Source organism: Caretta caretta, chromosome 19 (assembly GCF_965140235.1).
Source record: "Caretta caretta isolate rCarCar2 chromosome 19, rCarCar1.hap1, whole genome shotgun sequence".
Lineage (NCBI taxonomy): Eukaryota > Metazoa > Chordata > Testudines > Cheloniidae > Caretta > Caretta caretta.
In genome coordinates, this window is record NC_134224.1 from 11,453,600 (window position 1) to 11,480,197 (window position 26,598).

At 45.1% G+C, this 26,598-nt stretch overlaps 1 protein-coding gene across 7 annotated transcripts in view; it reads left to right on the plus strand.

Moving 5' to 3' along the window:
- PHACTR4 (phosphatase and actin regulator 4) overlaps nucleotides 1-26,598 on the plus strand; it is a 102,862-nt gene that overhangs the window by 68,982 nt on the left and 7,282 nt on the right. For 6 of the 7 annotated variants that reach the window (XM_048825817.2, XM_048825822.2, XM_048825818.2 and 3 more), the window contains 6 exons: nucleotides 11,252-11,428; nucleotides 12,003-12,083; nucleotides 15,499-15,654; nucleotides 15,775-16,143; nucleotides 22,872-23,454; nucleotides 25,015-25,232. In XM_048825817.2, the coding sequence (XP_048681774.1) occupies nucleotides 11,252-11,428; nucleotides 12,003-12,083; nucleotides 15,499-15,654; nucleotides 15,775-16,143; nucleotides 22,872-23,454; nucleotides 25,015-25,232 (1,584 nt within the window). Of the gene's footprint in view, nucleotides 1-11,251; nucleotides 11,429-12,002; nucleotides 12,084-15,498; nucleotides 15,655-15,774; nucleotides 16,144-22,871; nucleotides 23,455-25,014; nucleotides 25,233-26,598 lie in introns of those variants that run through there. The other variant, XM_075121406.1, reaches the window with a different exon arrangement.

Genomic DNA, 26,598 nt, shown 5'->3' on the forward strand with positions numbered 1-26,598 from the left:
GTAGTCAGGTTCTGTGCTGCATTAGTTAAAGAACTTTCTCTGATCTTTGCTTGCTGCTGCCTGTCAGGTTCAGGGACGCTGGTTTACAGAGCCCAGTAAAATTCCCCACATTTGATTGCAATTAAACATTTTATACAGCCGCAGTATGGAACTGATACACAAGTTGACCGTTTTGCATGGCATCACTGAGCTTTTGGGGACACCTTTAATATTTTGAAAAATGGGCTTGGCAGTCTTCTTTCTACTTGATTCTATCTCTGCCATTTCTTCCCTGCTTTCTACAGAGGGACGTCTGTGGTCTTGAATTCTGGGGTACTGATGCTCCGACTACATGGAGTGGAAGAGTCCTGATGTGATTAATTGCTAGATATCCATAGTACAAGTGCCAGCCCAGTACTTTAGATTTTGAAAGCAGAATTTGATTACTTTGCTGTAGACTAATGAATTTAGCATGGCATTGGGAGCCTGTTTTGGGTTCGATTCCTGGCTCTGGGAGAGTGCTGTGTGACCTAGAACAAGTCATTTCAGCTGTCTGTGCCTTTATTTTCCTGAGTGTGAGATAGGGCGAATGCATTTTCCACATTTCACAAAAAGCACTTTGATATTTGGAGGTGGAAAGCATTTATATAAGTGTAAATTATTCATTCCCTTTCCATTAAATCAGTTTCTCAGCCTTATAACTTTGAACTTTTCTGGTGCTTTTTAGGGGAATAATTAGCTTTAGGTTAAGATAGTGTTTTTTTCCTTCTTACTGGACTTGTTCAAGAGCTGCTAAAAATAAGTGGTGTGTGGGGGGGGAGGAAAACTTCAGTCTTCTCTGCTGTCAGTGGAGATTAATAGTGCCTTCCCCTTGGATTTATGAGGTGTTGGAAGGCAGATCTATTTGGTTTTGCCTGGGCTGCCCCCTCAACCGGGCGCCAGAGATTTCTGTACTTTTTAGTGAGAAGGGAGGATGACACTGTCATCCCCTGCCCTCAGAATTTGTCTTATCCACCTGATTATGTGCCATCTATAGATTCCTCTTATTGCACAGCTTGAGTAAAGGTACCAACCCATTGAATAGATCCTGAGATTTTAAGGGACAGCTTTCGCGGGCTCTCTTGTATTGACACAGACAAGATGTTCTTTCAAATAAAAATCCTGTTAAGATGATATTGGACAGAGATATACAAAAGCCAGGGAAGTTAAAGGCTCACACTGTCCTTACTTTGCCCCATTACGGTGGAAGAGGTTGGGGAAGTGCAGTATGTGTTGTGACCGGAGTCTATTGTTGCTTTTAAGGTCAAGACATCTCCCTCCATCTCAGATATATCTATAGCTATAAATGTAGAGAAACACACACACACACACACTCTCTCTCTCTCTCTCTCTCTCTCTCTCTCTTCCCCCCCCACTCTTGTGCTCTCTCTCCCCCCCTTCAAATTTTTATATAGTTTTAATGTAATAGGAAGGTAGAAACACCAAACAGATGGCTTCTAATTTTTTTTGAGTCATATCTGCTTACTTTTCTGAAGGACTTAGTTTTGCTACTTTCAGAGACACCGCATCTAGGGCAGAGGGAGATAGGTTTTACTCTGGCTTGTACATCAGTGGCTGATATTAACAGTTAAGAGTTAACAGAACTGTTAACTCAAGACCTAGCTGCAAAATCACTAAGTGATGGCGCTATGCTAGACAGGACTCCTAGATTCCAGGGTGACTTTGCAAGGCTGGCATATTTTTACTTATAAACTAAGTGGTCTTCGGTTTGTTCTACACGATGAACTTTTGCTGGAATAGCTGTGTTGGTCTGGGGCATGAAGAAGTGTAATCCTGACCCTGACTGACACCACTGTACCAGCAAAAGCCCCTAGAGGAGATGGAGTTATACCAGCAGTTTTGCCGGCATAGCTTATTTTTCTTGGGGAGTGAGGGGGTGGGAGCAGATACCAGAGAAGCAGTTTTGCCTGTATAAAAGGCATTCACACTAGGAGTGCTCTGCCAGTGTAGTAAGCCACTATAACCTTCCAAGTGTATACCTGGCCTCACTCTGGAGTCATTGAGGGATGATAAATAGGGGACCTCTCTTCTAAGGGTTTTTTGTTTTTTTCCCCCCTGTAAAAGGCGGAGATGTTTTGTGGCCTGACTTTCTGGAGTGTGGATATAGGGAATGGGCTAAAATGCTATCAGAATGTATTTTTTCCTTTGTCATTTCTTTTTCCTGCATAATGGAAACGTTTATAACCGGTCCTAAAGTGTGCAACTTCAGACCAATCTGGTGGCTGTGCTTTATGGTCACATGGGAGTTCATCTCTGGAAGGTTATCCCATCAGTCTGACTTGCTCAGGTGTGTTGGGGGTGATGTTAACCAAGAGGGTGGTGCGACTGACTGACTTTCCTTGTATGATCTGAAAAAGAGCTCAAAAGCTGCTCTCTCACTAACAGAAGTTGGTCCAATGTTCCAGATGTTACCTCCATCACCTTGACTTTCCTTGCAGATTTCAAAGGTGCAGAAGACCTCTTGATAGACTCAAAAAGCTTCCCACTCCTGGAACAAATGTACTTAATATTCTGTCAATATGTGGGGCTATTCAGTTTTCCAGTAGAACTATGCATATCTTTGATGGTTGTAATGAAGTTACTGCATAAGTGCTGTAGCCAGTTTTCAAACACTTTTATTAAGATGACAGACAAAGGCCTTAGCTTACAGCATGAATACATATGTCCCTCAAATTTAAGGCTTTTTTTAAAAAGTCTTTCTAGTCCCATATAAACAAATTAGAGCCTATGAGGTTAAGGGCTCTGACCATAGTTCTGGAGCCACATCCGGGATAATTAAGGGCAAGGTGCATTGGTTTCTTTAAAGGAATGTGACATGAACAAGATCAAAATGCCATAAAATTAGGCCTTCTTTACATATAAACTTGCACTGGCTTATTTAAAGCAGTGCAAATCTTCATGTAGACACTTATTTTGATTTGTAGATTAATATGTTCTACTTAGTATAAACTGAAATATACCTGGTTTAACCTGAAATAAGTATCCATACATGGGCAACACATATAAGAGGCTTGGGGAGGCTAAGATTCCCCAAAATAAAGAAGGCTGGCCGTGCAGGGAGCAAATGCTGGATGCAGGTCGCCTCCCTTTTGGAGGTGTGCCGGCCTGACGCCTTTGTACCCTGGGAGCAGCAGTGCCAGAAGCTCCCTAGAAGTGGGGGGGGGAGGGGCACCAGCACCTGGACCGAGCCCCTAGCCCTCCCCTCCCTTCCGAGGCCCTGCCCGCATGCCAACCTCCTCCTGTGGTCCAGCCCCTGTTCTGCAGCGAGGCCCTGCCCCTGCTCTGCCTCTTCCTCCCGAGGCCCACCCCTCTGCTTCTTCTCTCCGCCCCTTCCCCCTGTTGCTCACCCTTAAGGCAGGAATAAAGGTGGGAGGGCATAGCCCTCCCACTTTTAAAAGTGATGGGGCCAAGGCCCCCTGGCCTCCCCTGTTCCGGCACCCCTGGCTATGGCCACATCATTTTTTTCCTGCCAGAAGGGCGAGCGATGGGTGGAGAGGAGTGAGCAGCAGGGCCTTGGGAAGAGGCGGAGCAGAAGGAGGTGGAGTGAGGGCGGGGCCTCAGGGAAGAGCCTGAGAGGGGGCAGGGCCTTGGGGTGGGGCAGGGGAGGGCCAGAGCAGGGGAGGGGCCACCATCTGGTCACTGGTGGCCCCACAATTCTAGGGAGTTTCCGGCACTCCTGGGAGTGGCCTCCCCAGACAAAAAACTCATTTGCCACCTACGTATCCACACAGCCTTTTGAGTAGGTTTAAAATACCACCTTAAATTGAATTTCTGCATGTAGACAAGCTCTGAGGCTCATAAATAAAGGACTAATCTATAGAATTGACTGGGGGAGTTCTCTAAGAGCAGAAACTTATCTGGTGATTGGTAGATTGCTTGCAAGAACTCCCATAAATAAAAAGAAATTGAACCACTTTCATGTGAATGGTAATCCTTTAGGATGAAGTGGTACAGGCCAACAACAAATTCATGAAAGGCTAAATGCAACGCCAGCTCACAACAAACCATCAGTGTTGTGAAATAAAATCTTGGGTTTGAGGTGGGAGAAGAACTGTTATTTCTTAACAAAAGCAAGATTCTAACACATTCCATCTACCCCAGTGGTTCTTATGACTCCCATCGCTGGTGCATCATCCACCCTGTCACTCTGTGTGATCATCCTGAGTGTGTGTGCTCACCAAGTTCCCCTCTAACACTAGTGTCGTAAGAAAATACGCATGGCATTAACATTTCAGCGGGAGGAAAGATGAGCTGGTAGAGCCTGCCTCAGACAGGCGGTGTCCGAGACACCTACTTTTGTTCCTCTTTCACACATTACTCTGCAGAATGGGTGGGGGAAGGAACATGTCATCTATATTTAATCTAAAACAGGGATTCTCAAACGGGGGGTCGGGGATCACAAGGTTATTACATGGGGGGTCACTAGCTGTCCGCTACCACCCCAAACCCCGCTTTGCCTCCAGCATTTATAAGTGTTAAATATATTAAAAGGTGGTTTTAATTGATAAGGGCAGGGGGGTATCACATTCAGAGGCTTGCTGTGTGAAAGGGGTCACCAGTACAAAAGTTTGAGAACCACTGATCTAAAATATAGTAGGAGAAAACAGTATACAATCTGTTCTGACTCTGCATTTCTGTGAAGAGTTTCTATTTTTCTTTAGGAGCACAGGAGTAGAATCTGGAAATACCTGTAACCTCCCTCAGCTTCATCAAACCTCCTGAACATGTAATAGTATAGTGTGACTCCTACACATCTGGGATGAAATTCCTTGAGAAGATTTCCTTATGTTCTTCAACCTTGTACACTGGCAATGAGCTCTAAGGTCGATGTGGGCATGGACTCAATCTGTACTGATGAACCAAGTTAAAAACATGATTTAAACTTATTTGTAGTAGCTATACTGGATTTGGACTGCGTGGGGACTAAATTAAACCGGCTTTAAAAAAAAAATCACTGAAAACCATGCCAGCCTAAGGTCTCTACCTAGCTTAGAGCTCTTTTCTAACTCAGCTTGGCTTTGTGATTTTTGGTGTCTCTTCATCCTGTATATCAGAAGCCCCGGTGTTCTAAAAGATTATCCGGGTACCCACTGCCATTTTAAAGAGGGATGGGAGGGATCTATGAATGTCAGCTAACAAAATAAAGGATTCTATTATTGAGGTTTTTACCTGAAGACTCTCCTATTCCTTTTTGAAAGTTGGGTACATAGTGCAATACAAAAGTGTGTTGCAATGGACGTGACCAGATTACACCATTTGAGGGATGATGCCTACTTTTAATGAAACCCAGAGATCCTTGCTCTGTTGCAGGGTTTCATCCATCAGGATATCTGACTCGCCATGGTAACTTGAGGCAAAAACCTTTCCCAGAAATTCCATCACCAAGCCCTGCAAACTTCTTGGGAATCAATGACACGTCTACAGGAAAATATTAAGCCACTAGTTGACTGTGCTGGAGGCAATCAGCTTGGAGTGTGTCAGGAAATCTAGGCCTTGGAGAATGTATAAGAAGCTGGCTCCTGTTGATGATGTGGTTTCTGTTGAATGAAAAGTACAGTAGGCAGCTTAAGGGCATTTTCGTCTTTAATGCAGGAGGAGAAAACAAAGTTTGATCAATTTTAAAATGTCAAGAATAAAAGAGAGCTGTAGACTTTAGTGCAAACAGAAGTGTGATCTCTTCTGTGCATCACAAGTGCCCTCGACAAAATTGCTTTTAACTTTGGAGAATCTCATTCATGTGCCTTTACTTTTCTTTAAATGTGCTTCAGATTGGAATGTCCTAAATTTCAGCAGGAAATGTTTGTGTGTTGCAGGGAGGAAGGCTTAGGATGCTTTTGCAAGTGCAGTTTTAAGTGCACCGGGAGGGGTGTGGTTGCATAAAACATGATGGGACCAAAGTGTGTGTTAAACATGTTAGCAAATCGTTAGAGCTTTTGACCTTAACAGAATTCTATCAAGTGGTTAAAATATACTTTGTGCCCATCAGGCAAGACTGGCTCATGTTTTAACATGGGCATTGGGATTGCTGTTAGGCTAAAACATGATCCTCCTAAGCACCTTTACAGGTGTGCATTAGACAATGGTGAATGTGGACTTGAAGGGCTAGCTGCCTAAAATGTGTGACTGAAATGGGACGCTAGTTTTTTAATGGAGATGAAGCACTAACGCTTGGGTGGGAGAACATGCTGGTTTGAAGTTGAAGCTTTCTTCAGAGTTGTGGTGTGAAAGAACAGCTTTGCCATCACGAGGCAGTCTCACCCAGAAGCATATTAACCTGTCGTGAAGCATTTGATAGAAAGTGCTGCAACCCTTTTAGACTAGATCTATACAGTTATTCTTTTCATTAAAATTGGTTAAACAAGGTTCTTCCGAAGGGTGTGGATGAGTGTACATGTGTCAGAGGTTCTTATTTGACTGGCTAGTGACGATACTTAGAGCCCTGCATGGATACATCATTTGTATCCACATCTGAACCGCAATCTGCAAAAATGGTCCACGGATATCCGCATCAGAGTCTCGCACCTACCCCCCTATGGATGACTTGAGCTTGCCACACAGGTGGGTGAGAACTGTGCTCTGGGGAGAACTTTGGAGGAGCTGCTAGAAGCTCACACCCCTAATTTCTCTTTCCTATTTTCCCCAATCTCTTTCCCAAAGCACTAAATTGCAGTTCTTTAGCACAGTTTCCCAGCTGAATTACTCAAATAAGGAGGGGTGTGTTCTCTTGATCTCATCATATAAAACAGCCTACAGACCTCCTACACTTCATTATGCAGCAGAATAAGGAGAGGCAGTGAGAGAAACCACCTTTTCTAGACACCTGTGGTGGAAGACTCAGTGGTTGCCAACATCTACTCCCCTTGTGTGCCATTTTCAGAAATTTGTTCACTGGTCCCGATGGAAATGTGCTGAAACTGAATGCTCACATGAGTCCAGTGTCTTTCCTTGGTCTTCCAGGGGATTACCCACTGATCAGAACAGTCCCTGAGTAATGAGACTACTTGAAATACATGTCACTCTAAAGCATGTCTGCAGCAGCTGATCCACCCTGTAATTAAGAGTGCAAAGTGAATATAGCTTATAATGGCATCATAAGATGGCTGTTTTAAATGGCTGTGTGCACATGCTCTTCCTTTCACAGTCAATAATTAGCACTATTGGGGAACATGGCACTTTACAAACCCAAGTGTAAGTGATCATTTCCCTGTGATGCTTGCAATCTAACTTTGAGCCTGTCGGATGAGTCATGTTTCAGACAAAGGAGGAAGGGAGCTGCTCTCATGACACAAATAATCTCCTGACAGACAGGAATTCTCAGTGAGAGATTGCTCAGTACAATGAAATGAGCTGATACTGATGGGCGAAATAGTGTAGAGTTTAACTTAAGGTATTTGTGATAGCCAGAACTGAATGACGTGAGAGAATTAAATAGTGGATAAATTCTACCTCCGTGCTTAAACCTGTTTGGATATCTGCTTGCTTCGTTATACCCTCCCTCTGATCCCCCCAGTGGTGGCTGTAGAAGGAGAGCAGATATGGTCCTCCTCCTAATTGGAAGTGGAGAAATTGCAGCTTGTTGAGCTGTGGTCTCAGTTCATTAATCTGTGAACCTGACAGTTAGCTTATTAAAAGAAAACTGAGCCCATTTTGCTTAGTGCAGCACTCTGAAACCTCAGGTGGCAGAAAGCGCTCGAGCTTACATTTCTTATACCGGTCCTGACTGGAGATGTATTTGAAATGAGTTTGACATGGGTCTTCCGTAATGTTGGTGTTGCACCTTCAGTATAGTGATGGTCACCAACCCTAGGCTCAAATGCCTTCATGGCACTTCAGTTCCAAATTCAATTCACAGTTTGTTCCTGGCAAGAATTTCTGCTTGCCCTGTGAACTTTCAGAATGCTCTGCTGAGCAAAGTGAATGCAGCTCTTTAAAACTACACTCATAACTCCAGGACTAATGCTTCATTCTCTGAAGAAACTGCCTTGAAACATCTAGGAAATCTATCTTTGGTGTTAAGTTTGAAAATCCAGTCTGATTTTCCTGTGACTAACCCAGGTGAACATGAATTAAACTAAGAGGTATCTTTTGTGCTTGCAGGTGTGGGACTACCCTAGTCTGTTTACATACTTGCAGTAATTCATCAGTGTGGGTGTGGGACTACCCTAGTCTGTTAACTGAATCAAGTTTTGAACTTGCCTTCCTTTCGAAATGGTTCCTAGCTGTGGCTATGGCCTCAGCTCTTCACTGAGGCTGAGTGAATCAAACTTTTCTAACTGAGAAGGTAGATCCTGACCGCATCGAAGCTGGCCTCCAGTGAGTCAGGAGAAAGAAATCTTCATAGAGCCGGAAGAAACATGCCTTATAGGTAAAATCAAATTGACCCAAGTTTGGGCCTAGGATGTCAGGTTCTAAAATATGTTCCAACTAGTTCAGGCAATGAAATGTTGGAAAATGCCTTTATGTTGGTTGATTCCCTTTCCTCCCTTTCCTATTGCTGCCACTACATGAAATTGACTTCTATGCAAAACTCCTCCTGTTCTGTCATTTCACATCAGACTATTTTTGTCCGTTTGGTTTCTGATCATTTATCCCATGACCCCACTATTAGAAGCCATTAAAGAGCATCCTGTCTTTACATAGAATCCTGCATGTCCCTGTTGGACTCACTGGAATACTATTCCGGTTCCCTCTAGGTTATTAAAACGCCTTCTGTTTTTCCCTTCTCTCATTGGGGAGGCCTGATTTTGCATGCTGTCACTTCTTCACCCAAGAAGTAGTTACCAGGGGCCCAGCAGTGCTGCTCTTTATGAGCAATATTGCATCACATAGTAACTACTGAGTGGCAAACACAGCATTCTTTGCCTGTAGCTGCCTGGGGAGCAAAAGATTCGGACTGTTGCTCCTGCATACCTAATCTTTTTCTGTGAGTATGTCTACACTGCAGGTGGATGTGTGGAGGTGGGAGTGATTTGCAGTCCATGTACACATACCTGTGCTAGCTTTAATCTAATTAGCTCACTAAAAATAGCAGTGGGCATGCAGTGCCACAGGTCACACAAGAAAGTGTGGACCCAGGGGGACATGTAAGCTTATGCAGTCCTTGCTGCCATGTCATCACTGCTATTTAGTGAGCTAGCTACATTAAAGCTAGCACAGGTCTACATGAACTGCACATGAACGTGTACATGGACTGTAAATCACACACTGCGGCTGCAGTGCAGACATACCTGATGAACAGTGTCATGGCATGAAGATCCAAGTGTCTGTCAATGAAACCCTAGTGAAATACAACACGTAGGCCTTTCCTATTTTTTTCTCTTTTTCTGCAAATTTGATCTCCCACGTGTTGTTAAAACCTATCAAGTTCTGACATCTGGTATTATGTCTTCTGACTGGTTACATAAATGTTATGATTAAATGTATGATACTCTATTTGGGGTGTGCTGGACTTAGAAGTTGGCTCTCTCCAAAACCCTATAACCTGGGTTATGGGATTCTTGGTTTGAGCTTCCTGTATGTGAATAGCAGATGAGTGAGTTGTCATCGTGGGTCAGTGTTGCTGCCTTTTCTGGAGACATATCGTGTAGCCTAGTTTGAGACTGTATAGCTCAAGGACTTCATGAATCCAAAAAGTTTGCATCAAACTCCAAAAAGTGTTTTTATTTACAATTGCTCAGAAAAATAAGGCCCACAAGTGTGATTTATAGCCCAGTGCATACACAATAGAGTCCCCAGTGTATTAGGGTATGTGGTTTATTCTAGTATTACAAAAAGCCTTCCTGGTCTACACTAGTACATTAGGTCTGCATAACTACGTTGCACAGAGGGGTGAAAAATCCGCAGCACTGAGCAGTGTAGTTAAGCCGATCTAAATCCCCATGGAGACAGTGCCATGTTGACAGAAGAAATCTTCCCTCGGCCTTCCTACTGCCTCTTGGGGAGGTGGATTCTGTAGGCTGATGGGAGAACCCCTCCTGTCGGCATAGGTAGGTCTACGCTACAGTGTATTAAGTAAAAAGAAAAGGAGGACTTGTGGCACCTTAGAGACTAACCAATTTATTCGAGCATAAGCTTTCGTGAGCTACAGCTCACTGCATCGGATGCATGATGCTTATGCTCAAATAAATTGGTTAGTCTCTAAGGTGCCACAAGTACTCCTTTTCTTTTTGTAAATACAGACTAACACGGCTGTTACTCTGAAACCAGTGTATTAAGTGTAGACAAGCCCTTAGTAAGGCTCTCTATTCCCAATACTGGGTACTATCCTGGTGTCCTGTAGAGCTACTTGGGTGCTCCCAAGTCACATATAGCTAGAGGCCAGGGATTCTCAGCCTATAAATTATGACCATGAGGTGGGTCACTAGCAATCTTTAATATGAAGCAAGGCTGCTATAGGTCCCTGCTGGCTTTTGTGGATTGTGAGTTCCCCCTTCCTAGTGAGTTCCAGCAAAATTGCGAACTCCAAGCAAGCAAAAAAGGTGACTGGCATATCTTGATGTTTTGTGTTCAAATCGCTCTTCACAACTTGCCTCATAAGGAGGCTTTTTTGATACAGAACTATGTTTCGTAAATATATCCTCTCCTGCTGCGTTCTCCTGGGAATTCTAGTAAACTAGGTGGAGTGCTAGGTTGCATTGTGTTGCTTTCCTGAGTTTTTGTTACTCTTGGCCCGGTACTGTTAGCTTGTTTTGGGGGTGGGGAGTGGAAATCAGACTGGCTTAGTTCTATGGTATACAACCGTTGAGCTGGGCTGAGAACTTCAGTAGGTTGTCTAAATACAGTCATGGAAGTTTATAGTACAGAAGGTATTTTATTCATGTAACTACTTGTGTCCGGAGCAGTTGCTTCCAGCTGAGATCAAGAGACTGCAGTAAAGCTTTTTGTTTGTGCTCCTAGGGCTAAATTATAGCACTGTACAAATATTAACTAAGTCACAGTTACACTTGAGGGATTTTTAACACATCACAGTATGTCTTTAGCCTGTTAGCACTGAAAACTTCACTTGGCTTCACTGAAAACTTCCCTACTCCTGTTCGGTACTGACTGGTTATGTGAAGGCATGGAGTCTTGCTATCTCCTCTGCATGAATTTGCATCACTCACTGCTTAGCACTTTCCCGATATCCACAGGTGGGTTGGCAGGGACTGACTGGGTGGGAAAGGAGGGACCTCACTGGAACAGACCCGTGACTTTGCTTTTTCTTTCTGTGTAGCTGAGGAAGTGGATCATCCGCCATCTGACATGGGGATGGGGGCTGATGTTCTGGAATCTGGAGACACCACGCCCCCCACCAAGAGGAAAAGCAAGTTCTCAGGCTTTGGCAAGATCTTCAAACCTTGGAAGTGGAGGAAAAAGAAAAGCAGTGACAAATTCAAGGAGACTTCAGAAGGTAAAGCATCGGGCTTGGTGCTGGTCTTGAACTTTGGTTTAAACACTTTTTCCCACTGGGGAAGCTCATGCCAAGTTGTTTCATCCTTTGCTATTAGCCATCAGAGCAGTAGCAGCTATGGGTGAGCTGCAGAGGCTGGCTGAAGCCTTGTGTCCAAGTGCTGGTATGACTGGGATCAAAGCTTAATTCTTTGCCAGTGATGGAACAACAAATTCACTGATCAGAGGCCTCAGCTACTTGGCTCCTTAAAACCACCGCTTAAAGACCTTTTAACTGTAGAAAACAATATTCTGAAGAGTGTTGAAGATATAAGATTCCTTTGTTGAAAGGAACTTCTCCAACGAGGCTTAGGCTGGAGGAATGACTGTTCACTGCTCTAGCACTATATTCTGGTGTGTGAATACAGGCCCCATATAGGTTACTTTTTAACCCCCTCCCTCTTCTTCCTTCATGCAAAATGCAGCAACTTGAACCATTTTTGTTTCATCCACAGAGCCAATACATTTAAAAACAATTCTTTTGAAACCCTCCCCTTGCCCTGTTTTCTGAGTGCTTTTTCTCAATTTAATATCAGTTTTAGAACGAAAGATTTCTATGCGAAAGCCAAGAGAGGAGCTGGTTAAAAGAGGGGTTCTGTTGGAAGACCCTGAGCAGGGTGAGTTTGGAAATGAACCTGTCATCCGCCTATCTGTGTTCTGTGTAGCTGGTCTGCTGCTGACATAATCCCATCCTTGTTATTGTACCTTTAAAAAATAAAATAAGTTAAAGGCTGTTTGCTAAACATGACCTCCCATCCCTTGTCTGTCCTTTGCACACGCTCCCTGTCTGGCTCCTGCACCTAGCTAGGAAAGCAGTGTAAGGAGGAAGAAATTCCTGAGATAAGCATTCCGTGTTCTTATGCATCTTCCTGTCTGCTGCTGGCAAGGAAATTCTGTGTCACTTCCTGTCGAGTTTGTCATATTTGTATCTCTGCCTGGCCTTTGGTATCATCCCTCTATGTTCCTCTCCTTCACATTCATGCTCACTGTAATCTCCAGGTTGTTCTGATCATGTTTCAGTTTATATTCTAGCCCCAGTGAAAAATAGGCTATCTATAATGTTGAATTTGATTTGTTTCTAGGGCTGCAAGGCCAAATGAAAGAAAACAAAAATTCAGTACGGCTTTTGAGTTGCTTGTGTAGAGGCATTCCATCAAGGAGCTGATAGATGTCTTTTACATGCCTCTGAGACAGGCCTGTAATGTGTGCATTCATTTCTGGGCTCCTCCTTATCAGAAAATTGTAGCCAAACTGTAGGAAAAGCAGCAAAAATGATTAAAACATTAGCGAAATGGGGTGAAATATGACTGAAGTAGTCCATGAGTATTTGAACCTTGTAAACACCAAGTTAAGGGAGGAATTTTGTGTGTTCAAAGGTGTGTAATGAGAGGTCATGGGATGAAACTGAGGAAGCGAAAACATAGGCTTGATATAAATTTCCTGAGAGAGAGATGGCAGATGGGGAGTGTTCTGAGGTGTAACAAGGGGGTGGCATGCAGGAGTGTTGGTAAGATATAGAATTTTGTGTTTTGGCAGCAGTCACATGACCTGGGTTAGGAAGTGGAGGAGACAGTTACAATAAGATTAAACAAAGTGCCAGAAATAAAGTGTGGGACCAGGCGAGCACTGTCAGGTGGATAGGTTTTTAAATTACAGAAATTAGAGATGGACTCTTTAATATTTTTGTTGCAAGTCAGTGGAAGGTTTCTACAATTGATCGCACTTTTAAATCCTGCTCTCAGATAATCAGTGTATTTTCTGAAAGGTAAGTGTTCTGGAGAGAAGAGCGTTTTTATCCACTTGCATGCACTCTGCTGGCTCCTGGGTTCTGACAGTCAGGTCTTAGTGGCTCATTTTAATAAACTTCTTTGCTGTCCTTTATTCAGTTCTACGCAGCTGCCTTGTGTCTAGTATTCACCTTACAAATTGCAAACAGTGCAGGCAAAACTCTAAATTGTAACATAAATAAAGCAGAGCAGCTGGCCAGGGTAGCGAAGATGTGTTCAGATGGGATGTGAAGATAGGTGGAGTTGTGGCAGATACAGGAGGGCTGTGTGGGGAAGAGGTGTAGACAAAGTGGTTTATCCACAGTGGGGACATAGGGAGTGAGTGCCAGATGAGCAAGGGCAGCAAACAAAGTCCTTGAGGCAGGCTGGCCCAAGCTCATGGAGGGCTTTAAAAGCAAAGACGACCGTTTTGAATTAGATTATGGAAAGCCTCTGGAATTGAAATGGCTGGGGGTGAGGGAATGAGAAAGCCAGCAGCAGCATTCTGTAAATGCCGGAGCCTGGAGAATATGGGAAGGCATTAGGAGAGAGTTGGAATAGCTGAGGAGGGGCAGGGGGGTGTAATATCTAGGGAACTGTCTGAGGGAGATGATAGGCAGATTGACAGATTTTAGAGCAGTGTTTCCCTGCGTGAGGGAACTCGTATGGAGGGAATGAAGGACTAGTCAGATGGCCCTCTGGATCGTCCTCCAGAGTCCTGGCTTCAGTTTTAAAATTAAAGTCTCATGTTTGCGAAGAAAACAATAAAAACACTAAGGCCATGTCTATGCTACTGGTGCAGCAGTGGCACAGCTATGCTGCTGTCGTGCCATACTGCAGACCATTCCTACAAAGACGGAAAAGGTTTCTCCATCAGCATAGGTAATCCACCTCTGAGCAGCGGTGGCTAGGTTGACGGAAGAATTCTTCCATTGATTTAGCCATGCCTACGCTGGGGGTTAGGTTGTCTTAACTACAGTGCTCAGGGGTGTGAAGGACCGTAGCTATGTCAACCTAACTTTTAAGTGTAGACCAAGCTTAAGCAAATTTAACGAACACAGCAACATCTGCCTGAGTTCTCAGAGTGCTTGAAACAATAGCTGAGAGTGGAAAAAATGTGTCCCATCAAGGTGACAACTAAGGCTATGTCTACACTACAACTTATGTCAGCAAAATTTATGTCACTCAGGTGTGAATAAATCACCCCCTGGAGTGACATAAATTCCACCTACACAAGCGATTGTGTGCACAGCGCTATGTCAGTGGGGAGAGCTTCTGTAATACTATATGGCAGGGCTGAAGGGGTGTGTGGCTGGCTTTGTTTTCCTGAAGAAATGCTCAACTTTCAGAGTTGAGAGAACACTGCTTTAGGAGACATGGTAAGAGGTAGTAAGTTTTAAGGTTGACGAAGGGTTGGAAACACGTGCTGGACCTCAATCAAAAAGGAAGGTAGGCGAGATGGGACTTTGTTTAAGGAAACTCTTCTTCCCCATTGTTCAAGTGTTTCGGGCTGCTCATCATTCTCCAGGGCAAATGCTGCAGGAACGCCATGTACAAACCAATATGGAAGGTATCAGTGCCCTGGGAACACTGACTGAATCTTGTCGTCAGAACAAATCTATTGTACATACAGTGGAAACCTGGCCAGCATTTTGAGTTCTGTAACGTAGCAGAGTACAGGGGTTTATTAGAAAGCCCTTAAAGTAAGCTGACATAGAAGGCTGCCCAGAGCTTGATTGCAACTAGTCCTGGACTGCTGATCATGGGATAGTGCTGGCCTTGAAGGCCATCCTATCTTTGAATCTTGTAAATATATTCCTTTGTAAATGAGTCCATTGTGTAGGAGACTGATGGGGGAATAAACAGATTGTTGGAATAAATGATACTACACACTAGAGTTACAGGAGATTAGGCCCTATACTGTCTTTTAGCACGTTGTTGAAATCAAGAGCTCCAAACTAACTTGGTGCTGATGTTACCATGTGCAATTTTATGCAGAAAGTAATTCTAGGACCAGATATTCCAGAAGTAAAAGGAGTGTTGTGGATACTTGCAGATTTTTAAATACAGTCATTAGCAATCTATTGCCAGTTCACTGCCTATTGATAGGTGTGTACCTTCTCAGACTTCAGATCATAGAATCATAGGACTGGAAGGGACCTTGAGAGGTCATCTAGTCCAGTCCCCTGCTCTCATGGCAGGACTAAGTATTCAGTATCCTTTGCCTTTTCTGATGGTTTTCTGTTCATTCCCCACCCCCTCACAGATGGAGAGGAACCAGACAAACTCAGCCATACTGCATTGAAGAATGGGCATACAGTCCCCATTGGTGGTTCTGGGGTGTCAAACTTGGAGGAAGAAGTTGAGAAGAAGTCAAGTCTTAGAAAGTCTATTCCAGTTGAGGAACCAAATAAAAGACTAGGTAGGAAATCAGGCTTGCTTCAGTTTCTCACAAAGAAATATCCGTTTTGAAGTCTCTCTTCTCTTGGGTCCCCTCATTCACCAATCTCTCTGAGCACTTGTTTTGTGTTTCACTTTGCAGGCTCATCCAGTAGCAATCCCAGTTCAGAAATGGAGCCTCCTCATGAGCCGCAAGCACCCAAACAGCCTTTGCTTCCTCCGAAAAGACCCTTGTCCTCTTCTCAGGAGGCAAGTGATGTGCAGGTGAGGGATCCCGCCCCTGCCAGCCGCACCACAAGGACTGCATCCTCCTCTACTGTTACTGCCGCCACCAGCATATCCAAGACGGTCAGTTCCACAGTCGCCCCTTGCCCAGCCCCCAGGACTGTGCCCCCTGCTCTTGCCAGCACTAACACTACTGCTGCCACAAGTACAACCAGCGTGGTGCCCGCCAAACAGCCCCCCATCCCGCCCCCGAAGCCTGTGAACAGAAATAGCAACCCTTTAATAGGTAAGTGTCGTCGTCTTTGCAACTGGCTGTCAGTCAGACCTAAGATGCTCTTTTGTTCTTTGAGATTGCAAACTCTGTTTGGAAGGGAAGATTTGTGTTGCTGTGTTCATACAGTATCATGTCTCGAATGTCTGTGAGCTGATCGAGGATCTTCAAAGCTTGACCACTGGACAGGCGTGGAAACTGGATGAGCTCTGTTGATGCTGGTTCCATCAGCACAGGGCAAACATTAATTACTTTCAAGAGGCACTACAAATTGAACGATCTGCCTAGCACAGATGTATCCAGCAGCTGATCAAGGGAGGCAGTCTCTAGTTTTTCTGTTAAGGGTAGTGATTGAGATTAAAAATCACTATTGTTATAAAGTGTCTTTAATCTTCCACCAATGCGGGAATTTATCAGCTGTGCTGGACTGGAAGGCTTGGGATTAGTGGGTGTTCGCAAAAAGAAAAGGAGTACTTGTGGCACCTTAGAGACTAACCAATTTATTTGAGCATAAGCTTTCGTGAGCTACAGCTCACTTCATCGGATGCATACTGTGGAAAGTGTAGAAGATCTTTTTATACACACAAAGCATGAAAAAATACCTCCCCCCACCTCACTCTCCTGCTGGTAATAGCTTATTTAAAGTGACCACTCTCCTTACAATGTGTATGATAATCAAGGTGGGCCATTTCCAGCACAAATCCAGGGTTTAACAAGAACATTGGGGGGGAGGGGGGGGGGAGAGTAGGCAAAAACAAGGGGAAATAGGTTACCTTGCATAATGACTTAGCCACTCCCAGTCTCTATTCAAGCCTAAATTAATTGTATCCAATTTGCAAATGAATTCCAATTCAACAGTCTCTCACTGGAGTCTGGATTTGAAGTTTTTTTGTTGGAGAATTGCGACTCTTAGGTCTGAAATTGAGTGACCAGGGAGGTTGAAGTGTTCTCCAACTGGTTTATGAATGTTATAATTCTTGACATCTGATTTGTGTCCATTTATTCTTTTACGTAGAGACTGTCCAGTTTGACCAATGTACATGGCAGAGGGGCGTTGCTGGCACACGGTGGCATATATCACATTGGTGGATGTGCAGGTGAACGAGCCTCTGATAGTGTGGCTGATGTTATTAGGCCCTGTGATGGTGTCTCCTGAATAGATATGTGGGCACAGTTGGCAATGGGCTTTGTTGCAAGGATAGGTTCCTGGGTTAGTGGTTCTGTTGTGTGGTATGTGGTTGCTGGTGAGTATTTGCTTCAGGTTGGGGGGCTGTCTGTAGGCAAGGACTGGCCTGTCTCCCAAGATTTGTGAGTGTGTTGGGTCATCCTTCAGGATAGGTTGTAGATCCTTAATAATGCGTTGGAGGGGTTTTAGTTGGGGGCTGAAGGTGACGGCTAGTGGCGTTCTGTTATTTTCTTTGTTAGGCCTGTCCTGTAGTAGTTAGGCCTAACAAAGAAAATAACAGAATGCCACTAGCCGTCACCTTCAGCCCCCAACTAAGTCATTATGCAAGGTAACCTATTTCCCCTTGTTTTTTCCTACTCTCCCCCCCCCCCCCCCCCCACGATGTTCTTGTTAAACCCTGGATTTGTGCTGGAAATGGCCCACCTTGATTATCATACACATTGTAAGGAGAGTGGTCACTTTAGATAAGCTATTACCAGCAGGAGAGTGAGGTGGGGGAGGTATTTTTTCATGCTTTGTGTGTATAAAAAGATCTTCTACACTTTCCACAGTATGCATCCGATGAAGTGAGCTGTAGCTCACGAAAGCTTATGCTCAAATAAATTGGTTAGTCTCTAAGGTGCCACAAGTCCTCCTTTTCTTTTTGCGAATACAGACTAACACGGCTGTTACTCTGAAACCTGTCATTAGTGGGTGTTAGAAGGCTTTCACCTCTAAATCACCAGTTTATATGGTCAGTGGAAGTTGATGGTTACAGCTGTTTGGTGTCCTAATGAACTGGTAAGTCCCAGTGGGAAATATCCACATGACAAACTACTGTGGTATTTGGCATGGATCAGTGCCCTTGCTGCCAGTTGCAGCAGCAAGGCAAAGGACTCGGAGTGGACCATGGAGTCTGAACTGCCCCCTTGCTTCTTGAGGTGCTTCCTCAAAGTGCATTGGCAAGGCAGGGATGTTGGGGAAGCATGCCCCCCTTGCTGCTATGGATAAACTGAGAAATTCAGGCTGCAGGGCTGCCCATCTGGCAAATCGTATCGCACTAAAACGTAAATTAAGAGCTGATTCTTCCCAGTGCTGGTTAAGTAAAGAATTAAATGCATCTGTTTCCAAACCTGTTTTAACAGAACATGTTGGGGGGAGTTTCTTGTCATGCAGTTAGCCCAATATTACGTATTGGTCTCTTAGATGCCTTGGTTAAATCTTGAGTAAGTCACAAGTGAAATGTGTTAAGTGGACTGAATGAAGCAGTTAAAGGACAACGCACTGCACAGCTAGTCTTTGGACAGGAGTAGCAGGGAGTGCCACAGATCAGGACTGAGATGTATGGGCAGAGCTGTGAAATGAATCCATCCATAGTGGCGGCTGGGCTTGTGCAGATCTTGTTTGGGAGGCATTGGCAGAGCTGTGTCGAGAAAGCCGGCGCAGGACCTGCTTGCAGTAGGCTTAGATCAGTGTTTTCGTTTCCACAAGCAAATAATGCTACTTCTCCAGACTAAAAAATAAATATGAACCAAATAATTTAGTTTTTCTGCTCTGGGATGCGCTCTGCTCTAGCAGGTTTTACAGTTGAACTTTGCATGGTATTAAACTGCTGTTTGCCAGATAATAAAACTAGTCTGACCATTCCTGTTGTGCACGCAAGGAATACCTTCTTTGCTTGCTTAAGCTGCTTGCACACAACATGGGTGGTATTTGAAATGCATCAGCATTAATTGCAGGTAGTGCTGAGAAAAAAATATAATGAAAGACAGCAAAGTGTCATACTGCTGCTATCTCCAGGGTAGGGCCTTAGACACCTATGGCAGAGGGTGTGGAGGGAGTGAGGAGTTACATGTAAGTAGAGCTGAAGAGCTCTGCACCTGTTTTGCTTGCTTTGCCTGTTGAGAATCCCCATTCAAACAGGGACCGATTTCACAATTGTGCTCTGTACAGACCTACATTTAAATACTCAACACAATGCTGTTTCTGATACAAAAGTATTGAAAGCAAGATTGGAGTTGGTCTTTTTGCAGTATCAAACCTGCATAGTTTCACTAACGAGTGAAATTGAAGGGACGTGTATTTGGATGGTGTAAACACCAAGGAGGGGAAGAAAATATTTAACAGATAGTAAAGGTATAACTAGGAACAATGGATTTGAATTAGGCAAAGGAATATACAGCCTGAATGTCTAGAAGTGTTACCCAATGGTGAGATTGGGGAATAGGCTCCCAAAGGAAGTGGTGAAAGCCCCATTGACTGACAGAATAAAAATTAGGTAACAGAGCACAAAATGGAAGGGAACAGCCCCGCACTGGAAAAAAGTGACCATGGCTAACATAACCCGTCTCTTTCATCTCTGCTTCCTCATTCCGTACGTTAGGCTCCTATGCTGCTGGCCTCTTAAATGAGACTTCATGGCAGGATAGGCTCAGGAAATGCTAACTTTCACATAACTTAACTTGTACACAACAGTAGTTCACAGTGTATGCATGGATTCTGTCAAGGCCATGCCAGGTACAGGGGCAGCTGTTGTTCACACCAAAGTGGCTAGTTTAGCCTTTACTAGAGTAATATGTTGGCTTCTGTGTTGGGTCAGAGGAGTTTGTACTGTCCTGGGTTCAGTGAAACTAATTTTTAGCCCAGTGAGAAAGACCCCTTTGCCTTACCCATGACCGGAGACAGATTGGATTCACAGGACACTTGCAGTAGGGCCTAGTCCTGTGCGTGCTCTGCTTTTCTAACGCCCGTTTATGGGAGGTGCTGGCTACTTGGCTCCTCTCAGAATCAGGCTCTTAGTTCCCAAACATGACCTCTTAGGGCTGATCCTATCTGGCTTTGAGTAGCACTGAAAGCAGAAGCCAGTGGGAGCTGAGGACACTCAGCACTAGACAGGATCCTGGCCTTAATCTGTAAGGGAAAAGTCTGTGTATTCGAAACATCTGAAAAATGCGTCCACCTCTGTATTACTGCAGTCTTCCCAGAAAGCACAATCTCCTCATCTCTTGCTGCCATTTGTGGTTCTGCAGCACCACTGGACTAGGAGCTCTTGTTTCAGATCTGGGGAATGTGTTGATACAGATGTGATTGTGGTGGTGAAAACAAGCAGACATGGAAGAAAACTGACGTTTTCCAAGCAGTTTGGTAGGAGGAAAATTGACCTTTCAACCCTTAGAAGCTGCTACTGCATAAATATTAAAGGCCAAAAAGCCACTGCTGAAGAGCCCAGTGCATGATTTTTTTAATCCCACTCCCACCTACTCCCACTATTATGGCAGTGGGTCCCAAGGGACCCACGGGATACCAGTCCCACTGCAGGGCTCTGCACTAGTCCCCTGCAGGGCTCTGCACTGCAGCAAGAGTCCAATGTCCTTTTTAAACACTGGGTGTTCTCCTGTAGGACGGAAGTGATATACCAAGTGTGAGGTCTCCAATTTTGGGAGCCACTACTGAAGACTATATTTTCTGGATGGGATACATTACATTACATTTGGGCCCCAGCCCTCTTCCCCTAGTCACATTGTTCTCATCATTCTCTCCTGGATCAGCATCAAACAGCACAGACCCCTGCGTTAAATTCAGGCCTGCCCCACAAATCGGGAAGGGACTTTCCAAGCTGTAGATTTTATGGGTCCTATAAACCCCTCTGGACCCATGATGATTTATGATGTCAGCTCTGCCTTAGATACTAGTGACCACAGTAGAACCATAGATGAGGGGTAAGCTGGTAACAGGATTTATGGTGACCCAGCGTTTAGTCCACGTAGAATAGGGAAAGCACTTTCATGTTGGAGAGGAGTGGCTAGCAGTAATGTTCTCTGTGGCTAGCTCTGACAGCTAAACTGAGTGTGAGCATGTTAGCGTTTCAGTCCCACCGACTTTTGTCTTCAAATAGCAATACTCTAAAAGTGTTGTATGAAAGGAAAAGCTTTAAGTCCAGGGTTTTGTTGGGGATGTTATATCAAATTCCATTTTTGGGTGATGGCTGTAAATGTAGGCACAAAGTGCCCTGGTTGCATTCATTCCTTTGCTAAGTGAGCAGCATACTGATCCGCATGTCCTGCACCTGCCCAAGGAATGCTGCCGTTCCTGGAGCTGGCCCTCCTGTTGCACTCTCGCCAAGCCAACCTTCCATGCAAAGCAGCAAGACAAGCAGGAGCTCTTCCAGCCTGCTCACTCTTGGCTGCTGTCCTGACTTCGTACCTTAGTAGCTAGAAGAGCAAGTGAGAAGCTTTGCCACCCAGTTACAGGGTGAATTTGATTTAAATCACTAGTCAGGAAGACTCGATTTAATCATGGTTTTCTCCATAAAAGTGCATTCTTGTTGGTGGTTATAACCTTAATACATATTCTTCACAACTCAGAGATAGATGTAGGTTTCATCTTTAGAAGGTACACACTATACATTTTTAAAGTGATTTATTTTGAAAACTTTTCAGATTAGTTTTACATCTATATCAGAAAATGAATTATTGTTTGGTTATTTCATTTACCAGAGGTAATTGAAACAGATATTTATGAAGTCATTGGGAGGTGAACTATCTCCAATTCAACAGATTAATCATTACTATTTGGAGGATTTTCTTGCCATACTGTATTAGGAAGAGAACATCACTAGACAAACATTTAAATTGTTTTAGTTAACTAAAACAACAGTGTTAAGTATTCTGGATTTTTTTCTTCAACAGCAAACATATAATAGTTTAACAAAAAAGCATATGTCCTCGCTTCTCACATTTATCTCCAGACTTCTTGTCCAGATCTATTCCGCCCCCAACAATCTTCTATTCGTTGAACTTTTTAAAACTTTGCACTTTTAGAGAGGTAAGAAATTGACTCTGTGTACACAAATTTGCTGAGGGACAATAAAGAGTTGAGGTCTGTTGTTTCTCACCTCTTTATATTTATTTATTTAAAAAAACCTTTTTGCTGTTAACAAGCATGTTACCTTTGGAGACACAAATTCTCAGTTTGAGAACTGCAAAACTAAGCATCTCTGATGGTATCTTCTAGACTGAGTACTGAGTCCCATTGGGTAGGTAGAAAGATTAACCTAAATAATTTCTACAGAAGCCCCTGGAGCTCCATAAGATTGGGTCCCTAATCCATGAACTATTGGAACACATTTACAAAACTTTTCTTAAACATTACATGAATGTATTGTCTCATACTATAGAATTAGAATTTATAATCCCTGTTCCATGATGAAATATCTTTGAGCTATAATGTATCTTAATTAAAACTATCTTTAGATAGGTGTGTTTTCCTCAAAAAGCATTTTATAAAAAAAAAAAAAATTAAATAAAAAAATCTGATTTTAAAATTTTTTTTTAAAAAAATCATTGATTTTTATCCACCCTGCCCAGTTACCTCTGGCATCTGGCTTTAGGAAGCAAGCAGCTGAGACTGCAGGAGGTCATATGAACTGATCAAGGTCTCAGTGGGTCAGAATCTGTCTGCTTCTAACCACTGGATCCTGTAGCCTCCTGAGTGCTTTCAGTGCTCAGCCAGTGGATGAGTGAGGGTCCAGCACTATGGCAAAGCCCTAATAAAATGTGGGATCTCTCTTCTTTTCCAGCTGAACTGTCTCAAGCAGTGAACAGTAGTATGGGCTTAACAAAGCCTTCCCCGCCCCTACCACCCAAGAGAGGCATTCCATCTAACATGGCACCCTCACTGGAGTCAACTGCTGCCTCGAAACCACCAAGTGATAGGGTAGTGACAGCTACTCGTCCCGCATCGATACCAGTGCATATCACCGTGTCTCACCCGCCACCGTCGCCTTCTCCGCCATTGCCCAGCCACATACCTCCCGAGCCCCCGCGCACGCCCCTGCCTGCCTCCAGCCCTGTGACGGAACCCCAGTTCTCCCTGGAACTGCCCAAGGAGACCCCTGCACAGGAAGATCTCAGGTCACTGGAAGTGCCCAAGTGGGCGGCAGAGCAGGGGTTCGGAGAACCTCACTTGCCAATGCGGCTGCTCCAAATCCCACTGCACATCCGGATCCAGCAGGCGCTGACGAGCCCCCTGCCAGTTACCCCACCTGCAGAGGGGTCGCACAGGGCTCACTCGCTGCTCTTCGAAAGTGACAGCCCCTACGAGGACAACAGCACCCTGGGCCGGGCCAGGTCGCTGCCGGTCACCATCGAGATGCTGAAAGTGTGAGTGCAGATTCTGTGCATGCAGGAGCACTGACGAGTAGGGGGATAGCCGGGCACATAGCAGCCTGGCACTGTGGTGTGGGAACGCTGTGCTCCATGTCCTAGAGCAAGACCTATGATTGTGGAAAGTGCCACGGGAATTGAGTGTTTGGAGAAATGATGATCACCTTGGTACGCTAGGCAGGAAAAGCAAAAACAGTTCAGAGGAATCTAGGTATTTAATTGCACTGACGAGACAAAGTGAGATCCTCAGTTTCTTCATTCAGCCATGACCTGCTTCTGATGACCTAGAGCAGGGGTGGGCAAACTACGGGCCATGGGCTGGATCTGGCCCCTCAGGGCTTTGGATCCGGCCCATGGGATTGCCACCCCCATGGCATGGCCGGCACCATGTCCCTGCGGCCCGGGATGGGGGTCAGGGGCAGAAGGCTCCCCGTGCTTCCTTCACCTTTGGGTTCCACACCCGAAGCTCCCATTGACCGCGGTTCCCTGTTCCCGGCCGATGGGAGCTTCGGGTGTGGAACCCATAGGTGAGGGCAGTGCGCGGAGCCCTCTGCCCCTCTCCTAGGGGCAGCAGAGACATGGTGCCGGCCGCTTTCAGGAGTGGCGCGGGGCCAAGGCAGGCAGGGAGCCTGTCTCAGCCCCGCTGCACACTGCTGCCACCCCAGAGCCACACCAGGTAAGCGGTGCTGGGCTGGAGCCCGCAGCCCGAATCCCTCCTGCACCTCACACCCCAACCTCCTGCCCTGAGTGCCCTCCTGCACCCCAACCCCCTGCCCCAGCCCTACATTCATGGCCCTGAATGCAATTTCCACACCCAGATGTGTCCCTCGGGCCAAAAAGTTTGCCCACCCCTGGCCTAGAGAGACTGCTTGGAATTTGATGTGGTCATTCCCATCTCCCCACCCCCCCACACACACTCTGCTTGGGTTTGGCAGCAGGTTTGAACCCTGAAACCCCAAATGGGGTTGGCTGGTGATAGAGGGTGACGGGGTTAGCCCCAAGTGCCTCAGACATCTCATGCATCTCCTTGAATTGGTGCTTGCTGAGCCCGGAGTCCTTCCGACTCTTCAGGAAGGAGGGATGAGGCAGGGATTGTAGCACGGGCCTTTGAGCAGAGCTCCTTCAACCTGCCACTGTTTTGGACTTGCCACAAAGCACCGAAGGAAGCTTCTTGACTTGGGCTCTTTAACCCCCTAACTCCCGTAAATTCATTTGAAAATCCCACCCGCAATCTCTGTCTCAGTTGCTGCAATTCATGAATGTTTAAAGCAACGTTGACATCCCTGGAGGGAAGGTGCCACAGGAGGGTAAGGAAATCTAAGTACTCTTGCTCGTAGTTCAGCAGGGCTTCCATGAAAGAGTGTGGGGGTAAAAGGGGGGCAGCAGCCGCAGGCAAACAGCCACTGACTAGGAAGGGGTTACAGCGCTTGTGACCTGCCTTCCATAGAGAGGCTTCAGTTTAAATTGTCGCTGGGGCTGGGGATGGAACAAATCCCTGACCTCAAAGTGAATCATTGTCATTTTTAAAATCAATAATAATTGTGCGCGTTTTGTTAGTCCAGATGATGATGAAGAGGAGGAGGAAGCAGACCAGGAGGGCGAACAGAGTTCAGGTCCTCACGTTTACATTGGAGATGCACCATCTGTCACAATCATTCCTAGGCTAATGCCACAGCCCCTGCAGGAGGAAGAGGAGGGGACGAGTGATTCGGACTCGGAGGGACCCATCCTGTATAAGGATGAGGAAGATGAAGAGGATGATGAAAGCCATAACAGTAAGGTTTCACCGTTGGGAGGCCAGCTTTACTCCTACACACACAACTGCACTTAGCCACGTCAAGAGCCACACCAAAAGTCTGGTCCGTACAGTGTCCCAAAGTGTTAGCCTCTTTGCTTCCTCGCAGGCTACTTATCCACAATGGGGGAAGTAATGCACCCTGGAAAACATAATCCCAACTGTCCATACAAAATGATGAGGACTGTTACCACTCAAAGAGTTCTTGGAGTCATCGTGACTTTTCTGAAAACATCCACTCAATGTGCAGCGGCAGTCAAAAAAGCTAACAATGTCAGGAACCATTAAGAAAGGGATAGATAACAAGACAGAAAATACCATAATCCCACTAATTTATGGTATGCCCACACCTTGAGTACTGTGTGCAGTTCTGGTTGCCCCTTCTCAAAAAAGATACAATTTGGAATTGGAAAAGGTACAGAGAAAGGCAACAAAAATGATTTAAGGGAGTGGAACAGCTTCTATATGACAAGAGATTGGTGCAGGCCACTTTAGAAAAGAGACAACTAAGCCAGGGGAGGGGAAATGATAGAGGTCTATAAAATCACGAATGGTGTGGAGAAAGTGAATAGGGAAGTGTTGTTTAGCCCTTCACTTAACACAAGAACCAGGGGTCACCCAATGAAATTAATAGGCAGCAGGTATAAAACAAACATAAAGAAGCACCTCTTCACACAACACACAGTCAACCTGTGGAACTTGTTGCCAGTGGATATTCTGAAGGCCAAAAGTATAACTGGGTTTAAAAAAAAAAAAAGTTAGATATGTTCATGGAAGATCAGTCCATCAATGGCTATTAACCAAGATGGTCAGAGATGCAACACCATGCTCTGGGTGTCCCTAAGCCTCTGACTGCCAGAAGCTGGGACTGGACAACAAAGGATGTATCACTTGATAATTGCCCTGTTCTGTTCATTCCCTATGAAGCATCTGGCACCAGCCACTGTCAGAACACAGGATACTGGGCTAGATGGACCATTGGTCTGACCCAGTATGGCCATTCTTGTGTTATGTTCCCACCTGCCTACACTCCCTCAAATACCCCAACTGCCAACCAGCCCATGTACATCCCTGCCTGATGGGGAAAATTCCAGCAGGGGATGCCACCAAAATAGTAACCACACATCCTTCCAGCTCCCTCTCTCTAGACAGGATGGTGTTACTCCTTTTACCATGCTGCAGGCTGTACTGTAGCTGCATGACCTTAGTGACATTCAGCTCCTGCCAACAGAGGAGCTGTGGTACTTGACCATTGTGTGTGTGACGCCGGGCTGGCCTGTGGATCCAGCTGCTTTTTTACAGCGTGGGAGCACTCCTGTCTTTACTCATGCAAGGATCCCTTCTTC